This window comes from Carcharodon carcharias, chromosome 4, assembly GCF_017639515.1.
Source record: "Carcharodon carcharias isolate sCarCar2 chromosome 4, sCarCar2.pri, whole genome shotgun sequence".
NCBI classification, from domain to species: Eukaryota; Metazoa; Chordata; class Chondrichthyes; order Lamniformes; family Lamnidae; genus Carcharodon; species Carcharodon carcharias.
The window spans coordinates 110,063,425-110,085,318 of record NC_054470.1 but is presented as its reverse complement, the minus strand read 5'-3'; the positions used below and the strand labels follow the sequence as shown (position 1 = coordinate 110,085,318).

Below are 21,894 nucleotides of genomic sequence, written 5' to 3'. Positions count from 1 at the left end.
AGCACAGGTGGCGGCACAGTGATATACAGTCGGAGGGAGTTGCCCGTACTCTGAGCGGAGGACTTCAAAGGTCATCACCAAGAGTGACTCAGAAGTACCACTACACACCAAGCCCTAAAGGACAGAGCTGCTAGACTGGGTCTGCGGCAGGTGGCAAGGGAACCAACGAGAGGGAAAAACAAATTTGACCTCATCCTCACCAACCTGCCTGTCACAGATGTATCTGTTCATGACAGTATCGGTAGGAGTAACCACCGCAAAGTCCTTGTGGAGACAAAGTCCCCTTTTCACATTGAAGACACCCTCCATCGTGTTGTGTGGCACTACCTCCGTGCTAAATGGGATAGATTTCGAATAGATCCAGCAACTCAAGTCTGGGCATCCATGAGGTGCTGCAGGCCATTAGCAGTAGCAGAATTGTACTCAACCGTAATCTGTAACCTCATGGCTCAGCATTTCCTCACTCTACCATTACGACCAAGCCAGGGGATGAACCCTGGTTCAATGAGAGTGCAGGAGGGCATGCCAGGAGCAACACCAGGAATACTTAAAAATGAGGTGTCAACCTGGTGAAGCTGTAACACAGGACGACTTATGTGCCAAACAGCATAAACAGCAAGTGATAGATAGAGCAAAGTGATTCCACAACCAAAGGATCAGACCTAAGCTCGGCTGTCCTGCCACATCTAGTTAGGAATGGTGGTGGACAATTAAACAGCTGGAGCAGCAGCTCCACAAATATCCCCATCCTCAGTGATGGGGGAGCCCAGCACATCAGTGCAAAGGATAAGGCTGAAGCATTTGCAACAATCTTCAGCCAGAAGTGCCGAATGGATGATCCATCTCGGTCTCCTTCGGAGGTCCCCAGCACCACAGATGCCGGTTTTCAGCCAATTCTTTTCACTCCATGTGATATCAAGAAACGGTTGAAGGCACTGGATACTGCAAAGGCTATGGGTCTTGACAATACCCCAGCAATAGTACTGAAGAATCGTACTCCAGAGCTTGCTGTGCCTCTAGCCAAGCCATTTCAGTCCAGCTACAACACTGCCATCTACCCAGCAGTCCATAAAAAGTAGGACAAAGCCAACCCGGCCAGTTACCGCCCCATCAGACTACTCTCGGTCATCAGTAAAGCGATGGAAGGAGTCATGAACGGTGCTACCAAGCAGCACTTGCTTAGCCATAACCTGCTCAATGCTCAGTTTGGGTTCTGCCAGGGCCACTCAGCTCCTGACCTCATTACAGTCTTGGTTCAAACATGGACAAAAGAGCTGAATTCCAGAAGTGAGATGAGAGTGACTGCCCTTGACATCAAGGCAGCATATGACTGAGTGTGGCATCAAGGATCCCTAGCAAAACTGGAGCCAAGGGGAATCAGAGAGACAACTCTCCGCTAGTTAGAGTCGTACCTAGCACAAAGGAAGATGGTTGTGGTTGTTGCAGGTCACTCATCTCAGTTCCAGGACATCACTGCAGAGAGTTCCTTAGGGTAGTGTCTTAGGCCCAACCATCTTCAGCTGCTTCAACAATGACCTCCCTTCCATCATGTCAGAAATGGGGATGGTCACTTATGACTGCACAACATTAAGCACCATTCACAACTCCTCAGGTACTGAAGCAGTCCAGGTCCAAATGCAGCAAGACCTGGACAATATCCAGGCTTGGACTGACAAGTGGCAAGTAACATTTGTGCCACACAAGTGCCAGGCAATGACCATCTCCAACAAGAGAGAATCTAAACATCGCCCCTTGACAGTACCATTGCTGAATCCCCTGCTATCAACATCATGGGGGTGACCATTGACCAGAAACTGAAAAATGGTTAGTCCATATGGCATAAATACTGTGGCTACTTAAGCAGGTCAGAGGCTAGGAATCCTGCAGTGAGTAACTCACCTCCTGACTCCCCAAAGCTTGTCCACCATCTACAAGGCACAAATCAGGTGTGTGATGGAATACTCTCCACTTGCCTGGATAAGTGCAGCTCCAACAACACTCAAGAAGCTTGACACTATCCAGGACAAAGCAGCCCGCTTGATTGGCACCCTATCCATAAACATTCACTCCCTCCACTACCAACCCACATTTACAGCTTTGTGCGCAATCCACAAGATGCACTGCAGGAACTCAGCAAGCCTCCTTAGAAAGCACCTCCAACTCCATGACCGCCACCATCTAGAAGGACAAGGGCAGTGGACACATGGGAACACCACCACCTGGAAGTTCACCTCCAAGCCACTCAACATCCTAACTTGAAAATAAATCGCTGTTCCTTCACTGTCGCTGGGTCAAAATCCTCAAACTCCTTTCTTAATAGCACTGTGGGTCTACCTTCACCACATGGACTGCAGTGGTTCAAGAAAGGCAGCTCCCCACCACCTTCGAAAGGGCAATAAATGCTGGCCTAGCCAGTGATGCCCGCATTCCATGAATGAATAAAAAACTAAGTAGGTGGGAGATCTTTACAAGAAATTCTTAAGAGTGAAAATGACATCTATTATTGATGGCGCATTACTGAGGGGAAAACTAAGCAGTACAGATGAAAGCAAGCTAGCAGTAAGGCACTACAGCTGAAAATTGAGAAGGAAAAAGTATTTACATGAAAAGATAATTAAAACCAGAAATCCAAATAAAAAGGAAAGACAGACCTTTGACCACCACTGAGCTCAGTAAGATTCTCTTTCCAGGCATCTCCAAGGGCTACTTTGAATTCCACTCCATCTAGAATAGTCTTGCCTTCAGGAGGTACCAACATGGCATTAGCTCCAGGAAGGAGTGTGGAGAAAATGGAGCCAAAATCTTTGTTTACCTAGATTGAATGAGATAAGCTCATAAACAGGAATGACATCAACCAATATACCAGTGTCAAGACACATTGGTTAGAATTAACTTGTTCTCTTTGCTACACATCAAGTTATGCATTCTGTTTAGTCATGAACCAATAAGCAAAACAATTTGGTCACTCCATTTTACTTCAGAAGTCAGAGTATTATGATGACACAGCCAATGGTAAAGACTGAGTTGCTCAAATCCCAAATGGAAACTTGATACAACTGCCATAACCTATTTTTGCAATTTGTATGTTTCAAGATGCAAGCTTTGAATTTAGTAAGACCATCGAGTCTCAAGATATTTTTTATAAATCAAAATTAAACATTTATTAATACAAGAAAAATTGTAAGCGCATACAAATCTACAAAATTACTACCATAATAGCTACAAAAATCCCTCAATTAATCTGACTCTCAGTTACACCCCCATTAAGGCAGCACTAAAACTCAGATTTAAAGAGACACCTGGCAGAACACACCCTGGACAGTCGCATTTGAAATAAGTTTCTTTCAGCCCTGGGTCCTTAGAGACAGATTTGAGGTTTACAGGCTGCAAGTTTCTCACTTGATGGATCTTAAAATGCCACAACTCCTTTCTGCTTTATACATGTCTTTCTCTTTTAATGTAAGTTGCCCATTGTGTCACTAGGCCTTTAATTTTACCTCTTCTAACAATAACATCCTTTGATTCCATCAATTTTATTAGTAAGCTGAAAAAAAATAAACACATTGCTTGGCGTCTTCTAGCTAAGTGCAAGATTTCATCCATTCTTTTGAATGCTTTAATGCTTTTTTTAAATGCAAATTGCCCCCTTGACACCTATATTTCTAAACTTCCCCATGTTTATCTAATTACCATTTCAAACCTACTCCTTTCTATACATTAAAGCCTCTAGACCAGCTGGCTTTAATCCAATTAAGACACACACATTGACACAGACACCACTCAACCCTATTTTTAAAAAATAATTTCTAATAACATTATAGACATTAATCTCTTCATGACAGTATACAAGTCCAAAGCCACAGTTAACTAACTTTTGACATGTTTAGACATATGTAAAAAGGTACCAAAAAAATCAGTCATGTTTTAGCATTTGATAAAAAACCACTTCAAAGAAAGAATATTGGGACTGAGTTATATTTAAGAGTTGCGTTTTAACACAAAATAAATTCACACAGGTTTAAAATAAAAAGGCCACGCACAATGAAGTTGCACATTAAAGCCTAGGAAATAGTTTGTGGAATAGCACAACTCTCACTCTATTTCAAACTGAGAAATGAGAGTTAATTGTCTCATTCCAGGCTTTTCGCCAGGATGGTCCCTATTCATTTCCTTACTTAAGGAGAGAGATACTTGCATTGCAAGCAGTTCAGAGAAAGTTCACCAGTCTGATTCCTGGGATGAAGGTTGAACCTATGAACATTGGAGTTTAGAAACATGAGAGATGATCTTTTTGAAACATAAAAGATTCTGAGGGGGTTTGACAGGTTAGATGTTGGGAAGAATCTAGAACCTGATGCACAATTTGAAAATAAGGAGTCTCCCATTTAAAATGGAGATGAGGAGGAATTTAGGGCTGTTAGTTTTTGGAATTCTCTAGCTGAGATCAATGGAGGCTGGGTCATTGAATATGTTCAAAGCCGAGTTAGACATATTTTTGATCCACAAGGAGTCAAGGGGGACAGGCAGGAAAGTGGAATTAAGGCCACAATCAGATCAGCTGCGATTTTATCGAATGGCAGAGCAAGCTCAAATGGGCCGAATGGCCTACTCCTGCTCCTATTTCTTATAATCTTGTGAGAACAGATGTCTTCTTTAAAAGTACATCTGCAAGGAAGGGGAAAAAGATAGTTGTTTTGTTTATTCATCAATCACTTACAGGAAAGAAGCATCAACAGACCGAAGATATTCAGAGAGCCCTTGAAAACCCCCAAGTTTGGAAACTTCTCTCTGGGATCAGTAAATCTTTTGCTTTGAATCATTCATTCTAGTTTTTGTACAGGGAGGCTAATTCTTTGTTATTGGCTAAATTTTAGACAATAGCATTATTACTTTTGCTTCCATTGATAGCTTTATTGACTATACTTCAGTTCTTTTTGCCTTACACATTCTGGCTTTTCAAAAACAAAAAACATCCACCCTAACAAAATGTTAACATATAAATTAGTGTTTACCTGTTTCCATGCAACATTCAAGGCTTCGTTTTTCTTCTTATCCAGCTCTTCAATAGTTGAAAGAATTTTTGACTTGTCATTTTGAACTATTCTTTTTTTCTTCATCAAATCATTGTACTGTGAACAAGTATAAGGGAGTCCACTCAGATTTAATGGAAGTTTCTCATACGCAGTTGCACCTTTCTTACATCAATAAGTGGATGTCCAAGCCTGGCACCTCAGTTTGAATCAAAGCTATTTTATAACTAATACCCACCATGATACCAATGTTAATTTACTTAACTTCATACTTGATTCCTGCCTACCATGAGGGTGAAAGTTACTTGCTTGGTCATTTAAAGGTAAACTTCAGTGTAGGAATAGATAGAATCCACAATCACTTTTTAGGAAATCTAGTTGTAATTTTAATGGGTGTGCACACTGCCATTATAGATCCTGCAGCCTTAAACGCATGTTCTCTTAACTGTGTTATCTGGCAACCTTTTTTTGTTCCATGGAATATTTGCTCATCATAAAACAAATAGTCAGCAGGAATACCAAGGCAGCAAGAGAAACAAAAACAGAACTCCAAATGTCATGGGACAAATGTGATGTAAAACAACCTTCACTCATTCAACACGATGATAAACATGGCTCTTAATTATGGCTAATAATTACAATTTTAGAAAGCTTGAACAGCTGCATGAGACAGATGTCAGAGTGCACGCATATTACTGCTTGCACCTAGTAATTGAAATGCTCCTTTATTAACAGAACAAGCAATGCTTATACAACATATCACATCACTGGCAGGGCTTTACAAAAAGTTGTTTCATGCGAAACATCCACAAGTCACCTATAAACTCCTATGATGCAGAGGCAATTGAATACTATACAATATTGTCTTTGTTGCAGATACTTGTTCAAGATTAAGTGCATTGCTAAAGAGAACCCAAATTATTTAGATTTAAGGTGCTCTTGTAATAAGATTGCAGCAGAGGACAAATAGTTCTCTCACTGCCAACGACTCGAACAGACTTGCAGGGAACAGAGCATCAGCCCCATGAATTTGTTTTTGTTTCTTTGTGCTCTTAAAGGGATTTAAATGTAAAGTTATACCCGCTCCTCTGCCTGGCTGAGCATGTTCATTGCCCTCACGTTCACAGTTTTGCCCAGTGTATCTTTCTTCTCCTGTAGCTGTTGAAGCCGCTGGCCTGCTTCTTTAGGATTGTTCGCTTTAAAATCATAGACCGTGTTGGCCTGGCCAAAGAGATGCTTTTCAGAGGTAATCCACTCGTACTCTTTCAGCATTTTGGTCACCTGCACAAGTTTTAAATAGGACAAGGAAAGGAAGAGAGTTTTTGTAAAGATCAACTGTCCAACTCCAACTTCTAATTAATCAAATCCTACTAAACATGTGATTTGTGAAGAAAACACAGTTTCCATTTTAGGCGAAAAAGAACCAAGTATCCAACTATTGACAGAATCTTGCAAGCACAAGTTCTTGCCTTTTGTACTCGTTTGCACCAGGCATACAATTTCTTATCCTTGCATTTAACAGAACACTATCGAATATTGAGGCCCCTGTGCGTGTTTGATGGGACTAGCACCCTTGCAGGTGCATGGTTGCTTATCCACCCAAGACTGCCAGGGTTTGCCTCATTTTAATGAAGGTGTCAAGTTCTGTATTAGGCCTGGCACTGGGAAGTTGCCAAGGAGGAAAGGGAAATCAGACATTCAAAACTTTTAAAGTACTGGCAATATTGTCCATTTCTCTGCCTCAGTCACCAACCACAGGCTAGGTAACAACTATCTCAAATGCTTTTCCTTCAGTATACAGTTACCAAGGTCAAAACTACCCCCTGATTCCCACATACATCTACGTCCAGCCTCCTCCCCATTCGTCATCTAGAAAAAGAATTTTGACATATTTCTCGATCTTGAATGAAGCTTCATTCTCCACAACTGATCAGTTTTACCAGTGTTGACCATTTATCCCCTGATACTCTAACTCATGCTTATCATTTCACAACCATACTTCTCTAATGCTCTCCGGGCCAAACCCCCACTTCTACTAACAAGCCACACTTAGGTTTACAACCTCACCACCACTATCCTTACCAAACTCCATTGGCTTGCAGTGTTCCCGGAAATTCACTGAAGTCCTCCTCAAATCACTTGATGGCTTTGCTCTCCAACTTTGTACTCCCTAGGTCTACTGTCAACACACCCTATGTACTTCTAATTCTGGCCTAATCATTGTTCAACATTCCAAACCAGCCCCCACCCCCAACTTCTGAATGTGTTCCACACCCCTCCCAACAATCTTCCCAGCTCAGCAAGCTCTTGCTAGTCAGCATCCTGATTCACCTCTTTTGTAGGTAATGAGTGCTATGTAAATGTAATTTGATGTTGGATAGTCCTCCGTGACTGTTTTGAAGAGGTGAGCATTGAGGAACGTAGATACTGGCCACTGGCATGTTTCACATAGTAAAATGGTCAAACTTGAGAAATTTGATCCCAAAACATTAGTAATTCTACAAAATTATTAAATGCCAGTAAAAAACACAATTTTATTAAATCACTATAATTATTAATTCATTTAGATTTCCATGTAGGTCTGCTCGTTTTCATCTGCATTCCCACAAAGTTTAAACTTTTATTACAAATTGGATAGAATAGGAAATAAACTACTTGTAAAAGTCAGATAATGGGCCAAAGAAGGGATATTGTTGTTGACTGGAGCACCAGTCAACCAGTGCTTGAACCTCTGTTATTTCTGATGTATATAAATGACCTTGACATAGAAACTCATTCAACTATTTCCATTCAACAGTGAAGAGAAACCATTAAGGATAGAGGATGTGGTTAAACAATTTGCCATGGATTATGACCTATTATAAAATTTGGTAGTCAGGTAACAATTAAATTTTATGCAGCCATGAAGGGAATAGAATTAGCATAGAAACACTTGGATAGGAAACAGAGAATGACAACAAACTTGTCACCTTCAATCTGAAGACAATGTGGAAAGGTAATTAAGAAAGCAGGACAGATTGTTGGAATAATAATGGAAGTTTACAAAGCTACAGTGATGTTTTTGATCTATTATTCAGGTGACATTCAAATCACTGTGTATAATTTTGATCACCATGCTCCTAAGCAACAGTATTTGGAACAGTCCTCTTGCCACATTGGTCATAGGCAGTGCATGGAAACTGTGCCTACTTTATTTGTGCCAGCCTTTTGGCCTCAATGGGAAAGTTGGAAGCAGAAATCAGTGTGCAGACTTCTCACAAGCAACTAGCTGAATCATAACCAGGACTTCACACAAAGTCTACTCTAGGGTCACTCAACAATTCTTGAGGATAATTTATAATCCAAAGACAGCGCTGCTATTGATTTCTAATTATATAGATGATCTTTCCATTACATCTGAAATGTTGATTGCTTATTAATTGTATACTTATTCTCTTGCACTAACCTTAGCAGCAGCATCAGCAGTGTCCCGTTTATGCTTATTAATGTTGTGCTCCAATTCCTGAATTTTCAACTGTGCCTCATTTTTCTGTTTCACCAATTCTGATATGGAATTGGTTTTGATTTGAATTTCCTTATTCTGAGACTTTATAGCTTCCTTTTGTTTAGCCAGATCATCCTGAGCCTTCTTCACAGCTTCCTATAAATAATGGAATGAGTCATACACATATAATCGCCAAAGTCACACAACCTCTATGTTGTGCATTAATTATACTCTTCCATTTTAATATGTTAGTACCTTATTATTTGCCACTTCTTCAGCCATGTTTTCAATCTGTTGTTTGTAAGATCTGATGGCTTCATCCACAGCCTCAATCTGCTGGTTGTAGCCAGTCTGCTCACGTTTTAACTCTTCCAATTCCAAAAGCAGGGCATCCATTTCCTATGGATGCAACAACACAAGTTAGCATCTGCAAAGAAAAAACGATAAGTGACAGATCATTCTTTTATCTCCCACACCTCATTTTGGAACTTATAACCTAAAGCCCTCTGAATAAACATCCACTGAAAAAAGACTGGAACCAGCTTTTGTGAATTAAAGCAGGACTGAATTTTTTAAATCAGTCTTCAACAAATTTACAAAGTTTTTTGAGCTAGTGACTCTGAATAGAAAATGTGGAATGCCTAACAATTTCCAGATGGGCAGCATTTTAGGCGAGTTAGATGCTGATACCTTAATAAAAGAAACTGTGCAGCAAGCAGGTAGCATTTCTTGTGACTCCGTTTTAGCAGGTCAAAAAAGTCAAGCCTGAAATATCAAGGTAAGTTTTTCTGTGTGTTTCAAACTGGATGGCATTTCCTTTGGTGTGAAGGTAACTTCATAAACTAAGTATTCTCCTTCACATCTCAGGCCAAGTTTTACGGACCCCTGCCGACATATCCGAAGAAAGGCAGGGGAGGGGTCTCGTAAAATAAAGCGGGGGCTAGCCCACTGCCTTCCCATCCACCCCCAACTTGTCCTCTATATTAAAGGGGGGCAGCCTGCCTGCCATGAGACCCATTTGAGGTCCTTGAGTGGCCAGTTAACTGCCACATAAGGGCCTCAATCCACCTCTGCCGTAATTTTTCAGTCTGCAGGGAAGGCTGGAGCAAGGTGAGCAGCCTGGCAGCTTTGACAGTGCGGCCTGCCATCAGCCGGTGGGGGGGCTCCTTTGGGTGGTTCCCCGTGTTCATTACGCCACCCCCACCCTAACAAGATCATACCACTGCTCCCCCCAGGTCTCTCTAACCCATCTCCCTCCCCCACTTGCCTGGGGTCTTCTAATCAGGCTCACCCAAAATCCCAGGACTTACCTCAAGTCCAGGTGATATCTTTTCTTCTTTGGGACAGCTTGCAGCCCCTACTCTCTTCTGGCATTGCTGGGATTACAGAGCTGCCTAGGGCGAGACTTCCTTCCTGATGAGGATGGATGTCCCAACCTGACCCAATTAAGGCCCTCCCAGCATAATATTGCTGCTGGGCAGCCAGATTTCTAGTCAGGAAGGTGCTGAATGACTTTTAGTTCCAGGGTTGGGGGAGAGGTAATCCATTCTCCCGTAAAATCCACCCCTAGTTTTAGTCCCCCTTTCCCATTTCTCTCATCATCCACCTTCTGTCAGAACATTCAGTCTCAAGTAACCTCTGATATTACTCTTGGGGACACAAGAGTTGTCCAATCCAATTCTCTCTCCATATCATGGGAAGGTGCATATCAATTTATTAGAAATTCAGCAAAACAGATAAAATCTGCAATCTATGAGAATAATGGACTTTCAAGAGATCAGCATGCATGCTGACCCCATTTCTGTTGCAGAAATTACAGAAAACAATTGTTTAGAGTTGTGCAATGTTGAATTTGCTGAGTCATTACTAAAGGGATTCTGCTTCACACAACTGACCTGCACCTTACTATTCAGAGACAAATGGGATGTGACAAACTACATATCACACTGCAATGTTATGCACCTGTTGTTTCCCTTTAGTCTTCTTATTGGACAAGTCAGCCTTTTTTTTGGCATCATCAAGCTTTTTCTGAGCTTCCTTCAGTTCCTTTTCCCTCTCAAACTCAGCATTTTTCATCTTGTTTTCCAAGGTATTGTACTTCTCTTGAGCCTTCTTTTGGACTTCTTTTGTTTTGTTAAGTGTCTCTTCACACTCACCTACAATTAAAGGAGACACCATAAGTGCAGTGTCACTTTGAGCTCATGCATTCCTGTATCTTTTGGTCTCCATCATTTTTTATCAAATAGTCAAAGAACAATTTGCTTATAGCAAATGAAAAGTTAGCTATCACGAGATTTTAGTGGGAATTATGAAAAAAAGGTTTTGTAATGCAAAAAGGACGATTCCAAATATCCATTAGGAAGAAATGCATTAAATACAATGGAGACATTGCTGTTCAAACTCATAGCTTTAGATCCAATGAAACACAGGCACTTTTAAGAAATTCTCAAAAGCCAGAACAGCAAATTCCAACATTCGAGTGAGATGCACTATGAAGTGAGCAAATTAAAAATAGAATCCAGCATGGAGGCAAGTTGACTGAAATGAAGACCTCCAATGAGGCTCTTGCACGCTTCTCACTCCCTGAATACAGTGCTGTAAGAAAACAGCAGATTCATTAAAACATTCTCTTTGAATGTGAGTGCAATCACAGAGCACACTATATCATTGAATGGAGTCCTATTTCCAAACCAATTTTATCCTCTTTTCTTACTATACCCAGCCTTTCAAAAGCTGTTAAATAATTTTCCATCAATAGTGCGCCTCCTTCAACTTTGTAGATTGCTTCCTGCTTTTAGCTCCAACTGTGCAACAAGCCACATTTCTGCAATGTCAGTTATCAATATTCTTGCTAGATGTGTATAGCTGTAACTCAATACTTTATTCTTGATGCTTCTTGCGTCAGTCATTTCTCTTCTTTTTCATTGTAATTAAGAAGTTTAATTAATTCCTGTATACAGGTCACTTATGCGAACTGAAAACAAGTGACTCTGGGGAACTCCACTCAATACCTTCCCCAGTCTGACATTACAATTCCCACGAATACTCATGTGTTTGTTAAACCCAACTTCTTACCCAGTTCCAGATGTTTTTTAGTCCTCCTTACTAACATCTGGGGGCTTGTGCCAAAATTGGGGGAGCTGTCCCACAGGCTAGTCAAGCAACGGCCTGACATAGTCATGCTCACTGAATTGTACCTTACAGATAGTGTCTAAGACACCACCGGCGACAGGATAGACCCAGCAGAGATGGCAGCAGAGTGGTATACAGTCAGGTGGAAGTTGCCCTGGGTGCCCTCAACATCGAGTCTGGACCCATGAAGTCTCATGGCATCAGGAAAGTGAGATCTCATGGGATACAGGGGAGGGTGGCAGGTTGGATCCAAAATTGGCTCAGCGACAGGAAACAAAGGGTAATGGTCAATGGATGTTTTTGCGAATGGAAGCCGGTTTCCAGTGATGTTCCACAGGGCTGAGTGTTGGGGCCCTTGCTGTTTGTTGTATTTATTAATGATTTAGACTTAAATGTGGGAGGTATGATTGGGAAATTTGTAGATGATTTAAAAATTGGCCATGTGGTTGATAGTGAAGAGGATTAGCTGTCAACTCCAGAATGATATCAATGATTTGGTTGAGTGGGCAGAGAAGTGGCAAATGGAATTCAATCTGGAAAACTGTGAGGTAATGCATTTGGGGAGGGCAAACAAAGCAAGGGATCACTCAATAAATGGGAAGTTATTGAGAGGGATTAAGGAAGTGAGACACCTTGGAGTGCATGTCCACTGGTCCTTGAAGGTGGCAGGACAGGTGGACAAGGTGGTCAAGAAAGTATATGGAATGCTTTCCTTTATTGGGTGAGGTATTAGATACAAAAGCAGGGATTTAATGATGGAACTGTATAAAACTCTGGTTAGGTCACAGCTGTAATTTTGTGTACAGTTCTGGTCACTACACTACTGGAATGACATAACTGCTCTTGAGAGAGTGCAGAGATTTTCTAGAATGTTGCCAGGCTTGAAAGTTGCAGCTATGATGAAAGATTGGATAGCCTAGGGTTATTTTCCTTAGAACAGAGGAGGCTGAGCAGCGACCTGAGTTGTACAAAATTATGAGGGGCCTAGATAGTGTAGACAGGCAAAACTCAGTTCCCCTAGCTGAGGGGTCAATTACCAGGGGCATAGATTTAAGGTGATTGACAGAAGGGTTAGAGGGAACATGAGGAAAACCTTCTTCACCCAGGGGGTGGTGGGTGTGTAGAATTCACTGCCTAAGTTGGTAGTTGAGGCTGAAATGCTCAACTCATTTAAAAGGTACCTGGATCTGCATCTAAAGTGCTGTAACCTGCAAGGCTACGAACCAGGTGCTGGAATGCGGCAAGTTTATTTTTTCTTTTTGGCTTGCACAGGCATGAGGGTTGAGTGGCCTTTTTCTGCACCATAACTTTTCTGTGGTTTCTATAAGTCAAACATGGGCAAGGAAGCCTCCTACTGATTACCACGTACTGCACACTCCCCCAGCAGCTGATGACTCAGTACTCCATGTTGAACACCATTTGGGGCCCATCACATCGGTGCAAAAGATAAGGCTGAAGCATTTGCAACAATCTTCAGCCAGAAGTGCCGACTGGATGATCCATCTCGGCCTCCTCCAGAGGTCTCCAGCAGCTCAGATGCCTGTCTTCAGTCAATTCGATTCAGTCCACGTGATATCAAGAAACGGCTGAAGGCAGTGGATGTTGCAAAGACAATGGGTGCTGACAATATTCCAGCAACAGTACTGAACACTTGTGCTCTAGAATTTGCCACGCCCCTAGCCAAGTTGTTCCAGTACAGCTACAACACCGGCATCTACTCAGAAACTTGCCCAGGTATGTCGCGTGGACAAATCCAACCCAGCCAATTGCCACCAATCAGTCTGCTCCTGATCATCAGTAAAAGTGGTGGAAGGGGGTCATCAACAGTGCTATCAAGCAGCACTTGCTTAGAAATAACCTGCTCGCTGACGCTCAGTTTGGGCTCCACCAGGAACATTCCGCTCCGGACCTCATTAAGACCTTGGTTCAAACATGGACAAAGAGGCTGAACTCCAGAGGTAATGTAAGAGCGATTGCCCTTGACATCAAGGCAGCGTTTGACCAAGTATTGCATCAAGCGGCCCTAGCAAAACTGGAGTCAATGGGAGTCAGGGGGAAAACTCTCCACTAGTTGGAGTTATACCTAGCACCAAGGAAGATGGCTGTAGCTGTTGGAAGTCGATCATCTCAGTTCCAGGACATCACTGCAGGAGTTCAGGGTAGTGTCCTAAGCCCAACCATCTTCAGCTGCTTCATCAATGACCTTCCTTCCATCATAAGGTCAGAAATAGGGATGTTCGCTGATGATTGCACAATGTTCAGCACCATTCGCAACTCCTCAGATACTGAAGCAGTCCATTTCCAAATGCAGCAAAACCTGGACAATGTCCAGGCTTGAGCTGACAAGTGACAAGTAACATTCGCGCCATACAAGTGTCAGGCAATGACCATTTTCAACAAGTGAGAATCTAAACATTGCCTCTTGACATTCAATGACATTACCATCGCTGAATTCCCCCACTATCAACATAATGGGGGTTAGCATTGACCAAAAACTGAACTGGACTAGTCATATAAATACTGTGGCCACAAGAACAGGTCAGAGGCTAGGAATCCTGCAGTGAGTAACTCATTTCCTGACTCCCAAAAGCCTGTCCACCATCTGCAAGGCACAAGTCAGGAGTGTAATGAAATACTCTCCATTTGCCTGGATGAGTGCAGCTCCAGAACGCTCAAGAAGCTTGATACCACCCAGGACAAAGCAGCCCAATTGATTGGCACTCCATCCACAAACATTCACTCCCTCCACCATCAATACACAGTGGCAGCAGTGTGTACCATCTACTAGATGCACTGTAGGAACTCAACAAGCCTCCTGGGAAAGCACCGTCTAAACCCACGGCCATTACAATCGAGAAGGGCAAGGGCAGCAAACACATGGGAAAATCACCACCTGGAAGTTCCCCTCCAAGTCACACGCTACCCTGACTTGAAAATTCATTGCCATTCCTTGACTGTCACTAGGTCAAAATCGTGGGACTCCCTCGCTAACACCACAGACTGCAGGGGTTCAAGAAGGCAACTCACCACCACCTTCTCAAGGGCAGTTAGGGATGGGCAATAAATGCTGGCATAGCCAACAATACCCACATCCCATGAATGAATCATAAAAAAAATCTGATGTTTTTCCACAAAAAACTTCATTAATAAAAGTATTAAGTTCAAACAAGCTAATGCCATATAGAATTCCATTACCCATATAATCTGAAGCCTATCTGGCCTCCTTTCTCAAAGAAATAAGGCTGTCAGCAAAGATCTTTCTTTTCTAAAGCCTGCTAGTTGCTCAAGTTGAAATTTTCTAGATATTTTTCCAGCTTTCTCTTTAGAATAGAGCCCACTACTTTGCACATTAGTGACAGTACTCACTGCTGCTGTTTGTTGCTTTTAGTAAAGCAGAGAGAATTAAAAGAAATAGCCAAGTGCCAGCCATCAGGCTTCACTGTCTGCTCCCAGAAATTATGCAAACTGGACACTTTAAAAGCAAATATTTAGGCGACAAATACTCAAGATTAAGGTTGTATAAAACCTAATGCTGGAGTATAGCCTTGACTATATGCTGCACTCATGAAAAGTTTCACTATCATCTCCCCCCCACCCATTCCTTTCCCTTTTAGTTATTGTAGCGTGTACCAATAGTTTTTTGAAGGGTTTCAATTTCCTCCTGCTGCTTGTGGTAAGAGCTCTGTTGAAGCTTTACCAGCAGTAGTTCTTGCTCCTGAGATTTCAATTCACACTGCAGTTTCAACTCTCGGTATCTGAAAAGATTTGCGAAAAATAACGTGTTATTTGTAGTAACAAATGGAAAGCACAGAAAAGGATTTTTTCAGTCTATTTACTGAATTGCATCTGTTCAAACAGTCGGCTACATTGAACATTAAATGTACAATAAGTCTATTTTTTTCTTGCTCATCAGTTGGGTCTGTACTTTTCTACCTTTTCATTGTGCCACTAAGTTTTAATCTACAAAACTTCACCCACCACATGCTTGTACTCCAAACCTAGCCAAGACAAACAACTTTTGCACAGGAGTCTAAAGATAGGCATATACAAAGGCAACATTCTTTCCAGTAGCCAGGTCACAACCCCAGATTTGCCACTCCTTCCTGGCACTTCAGCAACAAGAATCAGCATGATTAACACCTGAACTACAGATTGAGAACATGAGAAAAAGGTTACAGTCTAATAGGTCAGCACTGCTCAGGGGAATGGGAAGGGGAGTTGAAAGAAGCAAGATATTGTTTCTGGCTGTATTGAAGAATGGTGTATTCATTTGGACTCAGAAGAAGTGAGTGCCCATTTTATGAAGTAACAGCAGCCACTTGGCCTCATAAAGGGACCCAGTTGCCAACAACAATAAACAGATGGATAGAGGAGGGAAAAAAGCTGAGTGCTGGAATCTTCAAACATTTTGTACTCTCTAAACAAAGATACAAGGTTGGACTAAGGCAGGGGGATCCTTGGGGCAATCATGGCTTGGTGGCAAGGAGAATGTGCAGCAAAAGGGGAAACTGAGACAGAGAGAGTTAAGTGGATGGTCTCAATCATCATAACAAAGAGGTCCATGGACTTTTACACTTGTCAAAGGCAAGGGTGGAGTGGGCAGTGGAGAGCAGCTTAAGGACAGGGTTGGTGGTCCTAAAAGAAACCAGGGGTTATCTTTGCATTTCAAGGACAATCCTGAAATTGTGGATGGTTTTTGCAGAGGACAGCAGGGCCCAGCAGTGCTTCATGTGGTCCAGTCAGATTTGGTGATGAATGGCTAAATTAGGTTAAATCAGATGCATTCAAGTCTGTGTCCCTTAGACTAAGGGAACAAAGGTAGGGCAAGTACCAAAGGGAAAAGCTATCATAGGACAGACTAAGACTTCTACTGGGGACAAGGGCATCTAAAACAGAGCTAAGGGAGTGATTGAGCAGACTGACAGGTACAGAAGCGTTTAGGCAAATGGAAGGCCAAAGGCTAGACACTTGGATGTGGAGGGAAAGAGAGTTAACATGTCAGGTAGATGGTGCATCAGAACTGGAAAACGCTAGACATGTTAACAGTTTTTGAGCAAGTACAAAAGCAAGAAAAGTCTTGCTTGGGCTGGAGGAGGGTGGGGGTGGTGTGGGGTAGTGATTAAATAATTAAGTGAATAATTGAATAACAAAGAGGGATGATGATGCAAGGGGGTGGTAATGGGACAGTGAAGATACAAAAGATAATCTGAGACAGCATTGGGTTCATCCATGGAAGATAAATGGTGGCCTTGGTGATAATAGTGCATTCCAAAGGATCTGGTATACTGTCAGAGCGTTGAATAGAGTCAGCAACAACGGGAAAACAGGCATTAAGCAGTGCAGTAATGGTCACTGGACAGCAGTAGAGGAGAATGGGAACCAGCAGAAACACACTGATGTCAGTAAAAGGTGGACTGAAAAATTTCCAACAAAGAAAACAAAACCCAGTGACTCAGGAGCCAGTCTGATGGAATTAAGATAGCTTACTAAAGAATACATGAAAAATAGCAGTGGCACTAGAGCAAAGCAAGCAGTGATGCCCCACCACTGCTCCCCGGTGGCTTATGGCTTCAAGACCAATTCAGATTTTGTACAGAACATTTGGGCTGACACCATATTGGATGAGATATCAAACAGAAGCCTCAGTCTACCCATTTCAATGGTTCAGATTGAGATTTAAAAATCCTAGAAGAATAACAGGGAGCTCTTTCTCCCAGTTTCCTGTTCAACATTTTCTTCTCAACAAACACGAACAAAAATAGATAGCTAGTTACTCATCTCATTGCTGTTAATAAGGAGGCATGTAGGTTTTTTTTTAAAACAACAGTGAACACACTTCAAAGCAAGTCATTACATATGAAGCATGCTGCAGTTTTCTGGGAGGCTCAACCAGGTGCTATACAAATGTAAATACTTTCCTTGCTTGGGGATTAAAATAGAAACGGTCACAAAGTCAAATAATTGTAACTTGTTGAAAGATACGTTGCTGATTTATACTTCATTAGCATTCTAAATAATCATACAGGTAGAATAAAAAATAAATTTTAATAACCCAAGGAGCAGACATACTTTTCCGCAATATTCTTGAGACCCCCCAGCTCCTTATCCACTTGCTGTAACTCAGTTTGTTTAGATCTGAGCTCATCCTGGATATCCTTCAGCTCCTGGAGTTTAACCAGCACAGAGGCAGACTGCATACGAGCACCTGGTTAACAGAATCAGTGCACAACAGGTCACAAATCTCTAACCTACCAAACATCGTTCATAGATTTTACATAAGGTACAAAAGAGCAACATGTAAAAGGGTTGTCCACTGTAACCAACAAACTTCAATACAACGGAAATAGAGGGGTAACCTCCATTTTTTAGTACCAAATAATGAAGTACCTTGATAACATACATATAAACCTACATTTAACCAAACTATCAGATTTTTGCACAAAATAGCATTCCACTGCACTGACATTAGTTGTTGCAAAAAGAGTATTTTTATCTATCAGGTATTATTTTTGGTCTTTTTCTTTTGTCACAGTACATGAAGAGCAAAACACCCAGGTAAACTTAGCCCTGGCCTAACTGACACTCAACAACACAAGAAAGGGAGCTTGGCAAGCATCTGTAAATTATGACACTGTGGCTGATTGCTGGGCTGTGTGTTCAAAAATGCGGCTGTAGACGAGCACCAATTATTTACAGCAGAAACCTGGGGTGGCGGGATCGGGGGAAGGTTACAGCCATTCAGTTCAACAACAGGCTAGCTGCAAATCTTGATGTGATTTGTGGCTGGACAAGCATTTTGAATCTTGTGAACGACAGATCATCTATTTGTGCTTGAGATACATTTTTTAGAAATACTTTACTTCAATGCATCTGCAAAAGAGGACCTTGGACAATACATCAGAGGCCAGCTTATTCCAAGTCAGTCTAGCGGCAATCAGAAATTTCACATTAGTGAGCCACCAGGTAAAAGTACCCAGTTAAGGTTCAGCTCTGTGCCTCTCAGGAAAAGCATTTTAGTTATTTTTATTATTCCAACAACGTTACAGTTACCATAAATCAATTTGCATTTGAGACTACTTATTTACTGGTTTACTGTTCAATAGTTCTGACTAGAAACATATAACCTAAGCTGACAGAATGGTTAATCAAACCACCGAAGAAAATTACACGAGGGTTAGTATAGAATATAATGATGAGGGTTTGCTGTTAAATCTCTTGGCCAACATTTACTTGTATGCTGAGTGGTTAACGGCACATTGACCTTCTGTTCCCTACAATTCTCGCTTAAGAGTGGTCTGCAAATGTTGAACCCAAAGCAAACATTTAATGCAAAAAAACTAACACTTAGATTTGAGTCTAAAGCTGAAAAAAGGGAGTAAAGCCATTTCTTGCATCTATTCAGGTACAGTGCATTTTAGTGCAAAAATGGTTTGAGCTTTAAACAATAGTTCCCTTGATTAAATGTGACTGAAGGAAGTTTTCAATCATTTAGCGCTGGTTTGAGCATTATTTTGCCCAATATAATGTTACGCTATTCTTCTTCAAGTCAGTCAGTTTCCGACATCCATTACAATCGCATTTTATCATTTTATCATGAAACCAGAAAAGGCAAGTTTTGTTTTTTATGCTTGCAGAATATAACTGTACCAAACTGAGGTACTTGTAGTATGGTTCCAGGATACTTTTTCTTGCCCACATCAAAAACGGTGAATGACATGAAGAGTATTTGAGCAATCTGTCCTAAATAAAAAGGCAAACTAACCTCCACTTAATGTTCCCTGTGGGTCAAAAGTATCTCCACCAATAGTGACCGTCTTTGTCATTATGCGAGGGTCAAAGGTCACCTTCTTGGCATTATCCAAGCAGTCACACACTAACACAGACCCAAAAACATATTCCATTGCCTTCTTTAATTCATGCTCATATCCAACCAGGGACAAGGCCATGTGCACATTGTCTGCACCCACCTGAAATAAAGAAACCAAAAATATATAATTTACAAATCAGTTGTACAACGGCTAACCCTTAAGAACATAAGATTTTTATATAGAGTTATGTAGTATACAGCACTGATGTGCTTATCTAGCTTTTCTTTGATGCATTTATGCTTTCCACCCTACTCCTTGTGATTGCATGGTCCACAACCTTGCTAATCTTTGGGCAAAGAAGCATTTCCTGAATTATTTATTGAATATAATATTGATTATCTTATATATATGACTTCAACTTTCAGACTCCCCCCCACAAGTGGAACCATTTTCTCTGCATTTAATTTAAAAAAAACATAATCAAAGATACATTTCTTGCTCATTTGCAGTGTCTTAGGCTGACTAGATTTTTCCCTTCAAAAAGCCTTTTTTTAAAATGTATATCACAGTCAGTAAAAACAACCAGTGGATTTTTTTTGTAAACGTTGGTCCTTTCATCTACAAAAATATACCAGGGTGTAAGATACTGCAAGAAGGTCAACACCAAGTTAGTTTCACCACTAGAATCACACAGCTTAAGAGATCATTCAGCCCACCATGCCTGTCCTGGATCTTTGAAAGAGTGATCTCTTTTGAAAGTTATCATTGAATTGCTTTCACCGCTGTTTCATGCAGAACAATCGCAATCATAACAACTCACTGCGAATAAATATGTCTACTCCTTTCCCCTCTGATCTATCAGGGAATGAGCAAATAAATTAAGAAAATTCTTAAAACTACAATCATACACAAAGTGCACTGGTCACAACCGACAGACACTGGTTATTGCTAGTGCAAAAGGAAAACTTGCTGCTGCCTGGAAACCTTTAAACAATACTTACAAAAATGGCATTAACTATTACAATCATTATTGTTTACACTTATCAGAGTGCATCAAACAAACCCGATCAAGATGGTCACAGCCGTTACAATTTATTTGTCATACAGAGTAGTTTTTGACCCAAACAAGGCCTAGAGATTATTTAAACATGTACATGCACACTTTTTCATTATATAAAAGCACATAGAGACAAAAAAGGGCAGAGAGTACGTGCAAGACCATCGTTAAGTTCACAGTCCAAACATCTCAATATCCTGAGCTTACCAGATTTTTGGCTGTCTGAACAGTATTTTCATTGATACATTTAGCAGAAATTTTGTTGAGTGGTATGATAGTGTATCTTCGTTTCAGCTCTCCTTTATCTAAAAGTTTCTTACCAGTCACCTAAACAAAGAAACAGCACTGAGTAAATTCTCACATTGCTAATTTTTGGAGAAAATCTAGTCACTGGAGATTTACAAAAAATTTCTAGGTGTGGCGATATGACAGCAGTTTGTCCTACTTAAAATTGACTCCGGAACCAAAATGTATTATCTGTGCTCATCATTTACCTCTGTGTCCACCACGACATTATACAGCCGACCTCCAGCAACCACTTCTAAAGCTGTCGCTGTGGAAGTATCTTTCACAGAGAGAAGTGTGGCAACAAGACCTTTCACACGATTAGAGTCCCAATTTTTTTCAGGGTTCCTAAAAATAAGCATTCAACATTTTGCTTTCGATTAGATTTAAAAAAGTCTTCAACAATAGATATTAAAAAGGTAATTAAAATGCCTGCACACAAGAACAAGGAGCAGGAGGCCATTTGTCTTACAGAGCTTGCTCAGACATTCAATAAGATCGTGGATCATCTGACTGTAGCCTCAACTCCACTTTCCTGTCTGCCCCCCATAACCTCCCTTGTCGATCAAATACCTGTCTAAATAGACCTTAAATATGTTCAATGACCCAGCCTCCACTGCTTTCTGGGGAAGGGAATTTCACAAACTCACGACCTTCAGCGGAAAGAAATTCTCCTTATCGCAGTCTAAAATAGGAGGCTCTAATTTTTAAACTGTCTCTCCTAGTTCTAAACTCCTCCCACAAGGGGAAACATCCTCCCAGCATCCACCATCCACACTGTTAAGTACCCTCAGAATCTTATGTTTCAATAAAATCACTTCACATTCTTCTAAACTCCAGTGGGTTTAAGTCGATTCTGTTCAACCTTTCCTCATAAAATAATCAGTTCATTCCAGGAATCAGTCAATTGAACTGCTTCTAATAAAATTACATCCTTCAAGCAGGAGACCAAAACTGTACATACTAGCTCAGATGCAGTTTAACTAAGTCTCTGTACAGCTGCAGCAACATGTTGCTACTTTTATACCCAATTCCCCTTGCAATAAACCCAGCATCCCAACTGCCTTCCTAATCACTTGCTGTAACCTACATACTAAT

General features: G+C 41.2%; 1 protein-coding gene across 1 annotated transcript in view; it reads right to left on the bottom strand.

Moving 5' to 3' along the window:
* Window positions 1–21,894, bottom strand: part of smc2 (structural maintenance of chromosomes 2) — a 52,136-nt gene that overhangs the window by 4,878 nt on the left and 25,364 nt on the right. Inside the window, exons 12-22 of the mRNA XM_041186698.1 lie at window positions 21,006–21,144; window positions 20,719–20,838; window positions 19,409–19,613; window positions 17,716–17,851; window positions 15,277–15,401; window positions 10,477–10,670; window positions 8,770–8,913; window positions 8,476–8,670; window positions 6,111–6,311; window positions 5,013–5,129; window positions 2,652–2,812 (exon numbers count right to left, since the gene is read on the bottom strand). Of these exons, the coding sequence (XP_041042632.1) occupies window positions 2,652–2,812; window positions 5,013–5,129; window positions 6,111–6,311; window positions 8,476–8,670; window positions 8,770–8,913; window positions 10,477–10,670; window positions 15,277–15,401; window positions 17,716–17,851; window positions 19,409–19,613; window positions 20,719–20,838; window positions 21,006–21,144 (1,737 nt within the window). The remainder of the gene's footprint in view (window positions 1–2,651; window positions 2,813–5,012; window positions 5,130–6,110; window positions 6,312–8,475; window positions 8,671–8,769; window positions 8,914–10,476; window positions 10,671–15,276; window positions 15,402–17,715; window positions 17,852–19,408; window positions 19,614–20,718; window positions 20,839–21,005; window positions 21,145–21,894) is intronic.